Here is a 9,755-nt window from a genome sequence, read left to right on the forward strand (position 1 = left end):
CCCATCAGAATCAGCATATATGCATTTGCTAAAAATTAAGATTCCTGGAGCTTTCTACTAGGTCAATCAGAATGTCCACGGTAAGTAACCAGGCATCTATACATTAAAAAGCAACCTCCCCAGGTGGTCCCACAGCACTTGGACATTTGGGATTTGCAACTGTGTCCAGGAGCTCCAGAGTCCGGCTGCATTACAGAATCACAGGGAAGCTTTGTAAAAAGGACCGTTTCGAGGCTCCATCTAGTCCCAGTTAATGAGAAGGTCTCAGAGTGGTGCTCTGCCTGTTGTGAGTCCAGAGGACAATATGGTATGTGGCTCAGAGTGAGCCTTACCATCTCCCCCCACTGCAAAATGAGCATGGATTAATCTGGCTTGACATGAATTATTCTTTTTCCTAAATGGACAGAAATTCCGGGCTGAAATCTTGGCTCCAGGGCTATATATTAAGTAAGGCATTTTCTGAGACAATTGAGGATCAAAAGGCCACAGAAATGCTTCCATTTGCCCCTCTGTCTCATCCGGAAATGCCTGGGAAGACGCCCCATCTGCAGCGGGGCTCTATTCTTAGGACTGTTCTATCCAATGGGGAAGTGAACTCAAGAATCTGACTTTAAAAAGCTTTAAGAAGGGATGCAGATTTTTAAACAAGGTTTCTTCATTGAAACAGTCTGTTATACTTCACATTTTACAACAAAACCCCCTGAATTCCTCCATTCCTGTCTTTCTTTCTCTGACCCTTGAAGACGTCTTTGCCCCAAGACGTCTTATCTCTTCTCCCTCCTTCTGGGCTGCAATCTTTCCTTCTCCCTTTGGGTGTCATTAACCCTTTCTAAACCTCAGTAAATTAGAATTTCTTGGCTTCCCCAAACTGTGTCCCATGACCAACCTAGAGCAGAGCAAATGACTTTCCTTATAAGGCAAGGGCAGGGCAGAGAGCAAAGAGGGACATCTCTCCTGGTCTCCCCAATGGTGACTGCTGATTGTGTGTGCACACCTGGAAGGGAGCTGGAGCCCTGGGGTGAGGGGGGGGGTAGGCTGGCAGTGAGGGACCTGAGGGCCACCCCCAGCAAGTCCCCATGCCACCTGATACCTGAGACCCTTTCCTTTTACTAAGCAGCGTGGTTCCCATTTGCAGCCTGTGAAGCTGGTGCCTGAACTCACAGACTTCTGTTTTGCCCTCAGGAACCAAACTCCATCACAGTCTATGCCAGCGTGACACTTCCAGAGAGCTGACCCCACAGACTCAGTGAAGGGACTTTCTGAAGGAACATCGAAGGGCCAGGATAAACACTGCACTTGGCCCCGGGTCCCAAGCTCCTTGTGACACTCTGCACATCTGTATTCTTCTCAGATCAACTCCCTGGTGATGCTTCTTCCACGGCCACCTGTGGGATGGACAAGGGGCTGAGGCTTTCCAAGTGCTCAGCCTCCTCCTCAAGGCCCAGCCCCAGAACAGAGAACTAATGGTATAGCTTTCCAGCTCTGTGGTATATCACAGACAGAATGAGTTATGCGGGTCCTGTGAGCTCAGACCTCTAGGAGTCTTGCTCCTTGCCGGAACTGGACAGTTAAGAGCCAAAGGTGGGAAACTGGGGTACCCAGTGCCTCTCAGACAGCTGCCCACCAGCCACGACACCTGGGACAGATCATGTGCCTGTGCTTGGTCCTGGGAGCCGACCCCACTCTCCACACAGCCCTGATCAGGGCTCTGTGCCTCACTTTCTCTCTCTGGATGGGCAGTGAAGGGTGAACTCCTTATTATATGTAGAACACTCTGCAATTATTCTTTGAAAGAAGCTAATAGAGTCAGTATTTTATTTGCAGAACCCAGAAGCTGAAGGGTCAATAAACACAGCAAGACTGTGAAGTCTCTGAGCCTTGAATAATGGAAGGAAAATCACCTAAGAGTCTTAAAAAGGCATAGGCTATTTAAGTATAATATTATAGAACATATATGTACTTATATATGTGGTATTTAAGTATTTAAGAATTCTTGAAAGTATTCAATGCAGATGGCATTAGGTTTAAAGAAATGTGACAAGTGTTTGTGGTGACACCATTATAGCGAAGTCGGAATTATCAGAAGTGGTCCCAGGCTGATCTTTCACTTCTCCAAATGATTTTTAAATCCCTAGTTGTCTGTTGACTTCATTGAACAAGGATGTTGAACAACTGCTGAGACCCTCTCGCCATGTTCTGAACCCATTTTACATCCACGGCCTCATCTGGTCAGCGTCTTTACCAGGCACCTGCGCCCCCCTCCTCATGCTCAGTTTATCCTGAAGTAGAAAATGAACATATTGTAACCCAACAACCACAAATAATTCCATGCTTCGTGACTTCATGTTTCAGGCCACAGTCAGAAAGCGCCTCTTTCAGTGAAGTCCTATTTTCTTCCTCTTCTCTGCTCTCGGACAGGCCCTCTTCCGTTTAAGCTCTTCTTTCTCACAGGTTCTTGTATGACCTTAGTGAACGTTGGTTAGGAAATCACCAGCAGTCTCACAACCGTATAATGAGGGCCACTGATTTTCAGCTCAAGGATGCCGAGTTCCAGGTGCAGTGCTCTGGTCCTGCCAGAACTAGACCCTGACTCCTCCACTCCCTCCCCTGCCTCAGTTGGACTCAGCAACCCAATATTGCCAGTGCCCTGTCTGCACCAAACTGACCTCTTCCTTACCTTTTCCTTTCTTGTTTGTAATTCAGATTTTGGGACTGAGTGGCCAGTCCACACGCCTACCTCCAAGGGAGGCTGGAAATTGAAAATCTGGCATGTTCCACTTTCATAGTGGTTGGTGGGCTCTGGCTCTTAGGAGTTAGGAATTCTTCAAACATAAGCAGTGAGAATTAATGCTGGGAAGGCAAAAAAAAAAAAGTTCACTACACCACCTTTATCTAAACTTAAGCTCGTTAACTGTCTATTCTCAAAAACCGATGAAGCTACTATCAAGGATTCGTAAACTCTGAGGTTATAAACACTCAGGCCTTTACTACAACTCACATTGTTCTAGTAGATCAGTTCCCAACACTTGGGTTTTTCCTATGGCTGAACTTCACCCGGTGGAAAGAAGGAAACAAAGTGGGGAAGAAGAGGTTATCCCCTCAAAATTCCCGGACCTAGGCTCAAGAGCTCACTGAGGAGGATGGCTGTGTTGTGTGGACCCTCAGGCAGTCCTTCGCATGACTGTTGATGTCCTGTTCTGCACCATCAGGCTCCGGGTTCAAGTGGGAAAGCAGATAACCCTCAGCTCACACCTGTCCCCGAAAGCACCGTGGATGGGCTGGAGTGTTCCTTTTCTTCGGGCCTAAAAAATGAAAGTGATACTTTAGAGTCCAGTTTCCCCATGTTTCTTCTCTCATATCTTCTTTTGACTGAGCATATCTGAATTCTGGAGAACTCAAGAGGAACAGACCATTCTCGGGTTTAAGGGACTAGTAGTGCTCTGCAGGACAGCTCGGTGTGGCCCCAGGCCTGTTCAGGACACTCACTCTGGCCATGCAAGCCAATGCACTGGTAAAGGGTGCATATGGGGACTGAGGAACCACTGATTACAGTAAGTTATGTGTCTTCATGTGTTTTTGTTTCTACCTCCTGGATATGAATAAAATTCAGACAATCCATCAAGGAACTTGCACTTTTGTCTTGTGTTGTCTGGAGGATTCATCACACAGCAGTATGGCGTGACATGTTCCACAGACTTGTGTCTCTAAAGCTACAAAACACTGAGGGTGTCTCATTTGGTCTGATGAGGTGTGAAGCTGTCTCTTTTGTAGGGCGTGGGCAAGGGTTTTAGCCCAAGGTCAGGAGACACCTTCCTACAGAGATGAGAGCTGTGTGGGCCCACACCTGCTAGTATTCCCAAGGTGACATAAATATTAGAGTTGCCTGGGTAGCTTTAAATAGATATACTAATACTCAAACCCCACCTCAAACTCAAATGAAATCTGGGTTCAGATCTACAGGACCACCAACTTAGAACCAGAAAGGATTCTGTGATGAGTTCCACACAACAGCCACAAGGGGGAGATGTAGCAATACAGTCCACCTCACACTAGCATCCCCAACACCACTTCTGGTCTAAAGGATGAGGACTTAGTCACAGACTCATTGAAGCTGTGACTGGATCCTCATCAGTTCCCAACATTTATGGGCTGGAAGGAGAGATGACCCTTTCCCTTAGAGATAAGGAAGCCCATTGTGAATCGATGGCCAGCTGTAGTCAAGGTTCGCTGTAATTAGTTTCTGTCACAGAAGACTCCTAATTTTATTCAACGTTTCACTCATTCAACCATGTTATTAAGTTCCTGCTAAGTGTTAGAGCTTGTCATCTAGTGGGAGATACAAAGAACACAGACAATTGCAGCATCATGATAGGTAGACGAGCACATGATCTACTGGGATCCATGTGACTGTAAAGGAGATTCTATTAGTAATTACAACGAGCAATGACTGGGCAAACCAGAATGTGTTAGTCACCTTAGTGACAGGAAGAAAAGAATGCTCAGTAAGCACATAGGAGGTGCACCAAACTCAGAGGGAAGACTGAGGAGAGTAGGCTTATTTTAGATAAAAAGTTTGAAGTAACAATGAAAAAGAACATTTCCAGCCAAAGATGAAACACTGCAGTTCATAATTAAAAAAAAAAAAAAAAAAAGGAGCACCCGGGTGGCTCAGTCAGTTAAGTGTTGGATTTCGGCTCAGGTCATGATCTTGCCATTCAGAGTTTGAGCCCTGCGGGGGACTCAGAGCCTGCTTTGGATTCTGTGTGTCCCTCTCTCTCTCTCTCTCTCTCTCTCTCTCTGTCCCAGAGACGCTTGCGGACTGTCTCTTTTGCTCTCAAAAATAAATACAAAAATTTAAAAATAAAATAGAACCAAGATAGCAGAGTTACCTTTACTACAGTCACACTTTGGAGTTGAGAATTAGATGGTGGGGGAGAGGGGAAGCATAACTTATGCCAATATCCAACTCTAAATGTGTGCAAATGTTCTGCAAAATTTATACTCCTGCTGACAGTACATTAGAGTTCCTTCCTTCCCCTTTCCTCAATAGCGCTTGATATTAGTCGATTTTCTTGGTCAATCACATATGTGATATAACACAGTTGATTTTTTTTAATGTTTATTTATTTATATTGAGAGAGAGAAAGAGCGCATGTGCACAAGACAGTTGAGGAAGAGCAGAGAGAGAGCGCGAACACAGAGAGAATCCCAAACAGGTCATGGGACTCAGTCTTATACCGTGGGATCATGAACTGAGCGAAAATCAAGAGTCAGATGTTTTCTGGCTCTTGATCTCAGCTCAGGTCATGGTCTCACGGTTCGTGAGTTCAAGGTCTGTGTCAGGCTCTGCGCTAATGGTGACAGCCTGCTTGGGATTCTCTCTCTGCCCCTATCCCAGTCATGCTTTCTTTCTCTCAGAATAAATAAACTTAAAAAAACCTAAAACAATTTTTTTAAAACAGAGTCAGACACTTAACCAACTGAGTCACCGAGGTGCCTCATAACACCATTGTCTTAATGTTCATTAATATTATGTCTAATTTTTAGACATGAATTTATGTCTATTTGTTGCCAAAACTTTTTTGAAAATATTTTTATAGAACTATTTTTCCAGTTCATCATCATAATAAATATCAATTTGTCATCCAACATATTAATATTTCAAAAAATCACATAGTATTAATTAGTTAAGTGCCCTTTTAAATCATCCCTTGGTGTCAATGATAAATTATATGATTATTCTAGAAATAGGGGAGCAAAGAATTGACCAGTAGAGCTCACAATGTGGAGATCATTCCAGTTTACTGAGAGAAATAAATGCTAATATTTCATTTTGTTAGACAGTAGGGATATCGATACTAATTAATTCTTATTATTGATAGAAAAATATAGATTTGTATACATTTCTTAAAATGTAATGTGTGGTCCCTAATAGAACCGATTAGTTTCAGAATGCAGGCCAGTCTATTCAGGCAATATGACGTATTGGTGAGAGAAAAAACTTTGCAGTAGAAACAGTGACTTCTGGCTGACCTGTTTGTGGATGTAATGCTAGTAGCTTCACCAGGAAGAAATTAGAAGGAAACAGTGCAGTGAGCTGGCACAGAGGCATCACCATGAACACGTTAGGTGGCCAAGTTAATTTGAACAAAAAGAAACATGGCCGTCCATCTGACAAATTCTAATTGTACTTCAAGCAGGTTTTGTTTCATGAATGTAAGTGCTATGTTGTTAGGTGCCTAGAAGTTTTATGATCACTTTTAAGCAGATTGTGTATACCTTTTATCATCATGCATCCCCAAGCTCAGACCACACATTACAATGTGCTTTTGTTTCCCTGAGAGAGAGAGAGACAGAGACAGAGCACAAGTGGGGAAGGGGCAGGAAGAGAGGGAGACACAGAATCCAAAGCAGGCTCCAGGCTCTGAGCTGTCAGCACAGAACCCGCCATGGGGCTTAAACTCGTGAACTGCGAGATCATGACCTGAGCTAAAGTCAGACGCCTAACCGACTGAGCCCCCCAGGTGGCCTGCCACTGTTTTCTGAGTTGTTTGTAATATCATCTTAGTCCATTCGGGCATCTATGACAAAATACTGTAAACCAGGTGGCTTATAAACAACAGAAATTTCTCTCTCACGGATCTGGTGGTTAGATAGTAGAAGATCACAGTGGCAGCAGATTTGGTGTGGCGAGGACCCGATTCCTGGCTCATAGATGGATGTTTGTACTGTGTCCTCACATGGTGGAAGGGGGAGGACGCTCTCCAGAGCCATTTTTATAATGGCACAGGGAGGACTCCATTCTCATGAGTAAATCACTTTCCAAAGCCCCTCCCCCCTACCTGATACCATCACATTGGCGGTTAGGTTTCAACATATGGATTGTAGCGGGTCATGAACATTTGTCCACAGCCACCATTTCAGTACATAAATGCCAGCAGCATTCAAGAGTTCCAGTGTCTCCACATCTCTGCCAACGTTTGGTATGGCCGGTCAGGCTTCTCCAGAGAAACAGAATCAGTTGGACATATACTTGCACAGCCAGAATGAGGTTTATCATAAATTGGCTCATGTGATGATGGAGACTGGACAGGACTACAGTCTGATGTCTGCAAGCTGGAGAGGCAGGAAAGCCGTGGCTGTAACTTCCAGAGTCCAGGAGCACTGATGTGCCATCCCCAGGAGAAGGGGAGGAGGCTGACGGCTCTGCTTTACTCTGTGCACCGATTCATATGCTAGCCTCTTCCAGGAACACCCTCCCAACACACTCAACAAATCATGGTTTACCAGGTCTCTGGGTATCCTGTGGCCTGGTCAAGTCGACACATAAAATTAACCAGCACAGTGAATTTTTTTCATTTGACCCATTTAAATTTTAATGTTTATTTGTTATTGAGAGACAGAGACAGACAGAGCATGAGCATGGGAGGGGCAGAGAGAGGGGAAGACACAGAATCCAAAGCGGACTCCAGGCTTTGAGCTGTCAGCACAGAGCCCAATGCGGGGCTCAAATTCACAAACCTCATGATCATAACCTGAGCCAAAATCGGACGCTTAATGGACTGAGCCACCCAGGCACCCCTCATTTTACCCATTTTAAAGGATGTGTAGAAGTACCTTATTGTGGTTTTAATTTGATTTCCCTGATGTCTAATGATGTTGAGCATTTTTTTTCATGTACCTGTTGGCCATCTGCATGTCTTCTTTAGAAAAATGTCTATTCAGGCCTATGGGACAAGATGGAGTTCTTGCAGGTTCTAAAACGCGGGCTGCAGCAGGTCAGCGGCCACGGCGGTCTCAGCGGCCACGGCGGTCTCCGCGGCTATCTACGAGTTTTGTTCAGGGCAAATGATGTGAGAGTTTGTACATTAGTGGGAGAAGACAAATATGGAAACAAATACTATGAGGACAACAAGCAGTTTTTTGGTCGTCACCGATGGGTTATGTATACTACTGAAATGAATGGCAAGAACACATTTTGGGATGTGGATGGAAGCATGGTCCCTCCTGAATGGCATCGTTGGCTTCACTCTATGACTGATGATCCTCCAATAACAAAACCACCTACTGCTCGTAAATTCATTTGGACAAACCATAAGTTCAATGTGAGTGGCACTCCAGAACAATATGTACCTTATTCTACCACTAGAAAGAAGATTCAAGAGTGGGTCCCACCTTCAACACCTTACAAGTAAAGACAATGGAAAATATTTAAACATGTATAATATGGGGCTCTTCGNTTCTTTATATATTTGGACATTAGCACCTTATCCGATATATACTTTGCAAATATTTTCTCCAATTCAGCAGGTTGCCTTTGCATTTTGCTAATGGTTTCCTTTGCTGTGCAGAAGCTTTTTAGTTAAATGTAGTCCCATTTGTTTGTTTTTGCTTTGTTGCCTTTGATTTTGGTGCCAGATTCAAAAAAACTCGTCACCAAGACCTATGTCAGGAAGCTTACCGACTATGTTTTCTTCTGGGAGTTTTGTGGTTTCAGGTCTTCCATTCAAGTCTTTAACCTATTTTGAATTCATGTTTATCTATGTTGTAAGATAGGGGTCCAGATTCACTTTTTGCATGTGAATATCCAGTTTTCCCAGCACCATTCATTGAAGAGACAGTCTTTTCCTATTGTATGTTCTTGACTCCTTTGTTATAAATTAACTGACCGTATATGTATAGGTTAATTTGTGATTTTCCTCACTTGAGCTCTCTCTCTTCTTTTATTGGTGAGAATAGCTAAAAGCTGGCTTTTCAATTTTGTTTATCTTTTCAAAGAACCAGCTCTTGATTTCATTTATCTTGTCTATTGTCTTTTTCATCCCTATTTCATTTATTTTTCTTCTAACCTGTATTATTTCCTTCCTTCCAGTAACTTTGGGCATCACTCAGTCTTCTTCTTCTAGTTCTTTGAGTTGGAAAATTATTTATTTGGGACTTTTCTTGCTTATTTGAAACAGGCATTTATTGCTATGAGCTTCCCACTTAGAACTGCCTTTGCTACATCCCACAAGTTTTGGTATATTTCCATTTTAATTCACCTCAAGTTATTTTAAAAATTTCTCTTTTGATTTCTTCTTTGACCTATTAGTTGTTCAGTAACATGTTGTTTAATTCCATATATGTGAGAATTTTCTAGCTGTTTCTTGCCCTTTCCCTCTGCATGATAGTTGAGGGAGAAGCTGATCATTAATATTTCACTGAGAATCAAATTAAGCTGGAATAGGGGTGCCTTCGCATAATTTCTAGTTTCATACCACTGTGGTCAGAAAAGGTGCTTGGTAAGAATTCAATTCTCTTTTAATTTATTAAGAGCTGTTTTGTGGCCTAACATTTGACCTATTCTGGAACATGCTCCGTGTGCACTGGAGTAGAATGCATATTCTGCTCCTTTTGGATGGAATGTTCTGTATATCTGCTAAGTCTATTTGGAGTAATGGGCAATTTAAGGCTGACATTTACCTATCATTTTCTTTTTTAAAAAATTTTTAAGGTTTATTTATTTTTGAGAGAGAGAAAAAAACAATGTAAATGAGGGAGGGGCCAAGAGAGAGGGAGACACAGAATCTGAAGCAAGTTCCAGGCTCTGAGCTGTCAGCACAGAGCCCCACATGGGGCTCGAACCCAGGAACTGTGAGATCATTACCTGAGCCGAAGTCGGACACTTAACCAGCTGAGCCACCCAGGCACCCCACTTATCATTTTCTGTCTGGGTGATCTATGCATTGATGTAAATGCGTAATAAGTCCCCTACT

The 9,755-nt window shown here is 43.4% G+C and overlaps 1 protein-coding gene and 1 pseudogene across 1 annotated transcript in view; both read left to right on the forward strand.

Moving 5' to 3' along the window:
• The window catches only part of SLAMF1 (signaling lymphocytic activation molecule family member 1), a 34,137-nt gene extending 30,535 nt beyond the window's left edge, over nucleotides 1-3,602 (forward strand). The window contains exon 7 of the mRNA XM_077760113.1: nucleotides 1,183-3,602. Coding sequence (XP_077616239.1) covers nucleotides 1,183-1,233 — 51 coding nt within the window. The 3' untranslated portion in view covers nucleotides 1,234-3,602. The remainder of the gene's footprint in view (nucleotides 1-1,182) is intronic.
• A 4,128-nt stretch (nucleotides 3,603-7,730) lies between these two features.
• Nucleotides 7,731-8,233, forward strand: LOC144228173 (NADH dehydrogenase [ubiquinone] 1 alpha subcomplex subunit 12 pseudogene; annotated as a pseudogene).
• Nucleotides 8,234-9,755: the final 1,522 nt, after the last annotated feature.

This window comes from Crocuta crocuta, unplaced genomic scaffold (assembly GCF_008692635.1).
Source record: "Crocuta crocuta isolate KB4526 unplaced genomic scaffold, BGI_CrCroc_1.0 scaffold133, whole genome shotgun sequence".
Classification (NCBI taxonomy): Eukaryota; Metazoa; Chordata; class Mammalia; order Carnivora; family Hyaenidae; genus Crocuta; species Crocuta crocuta.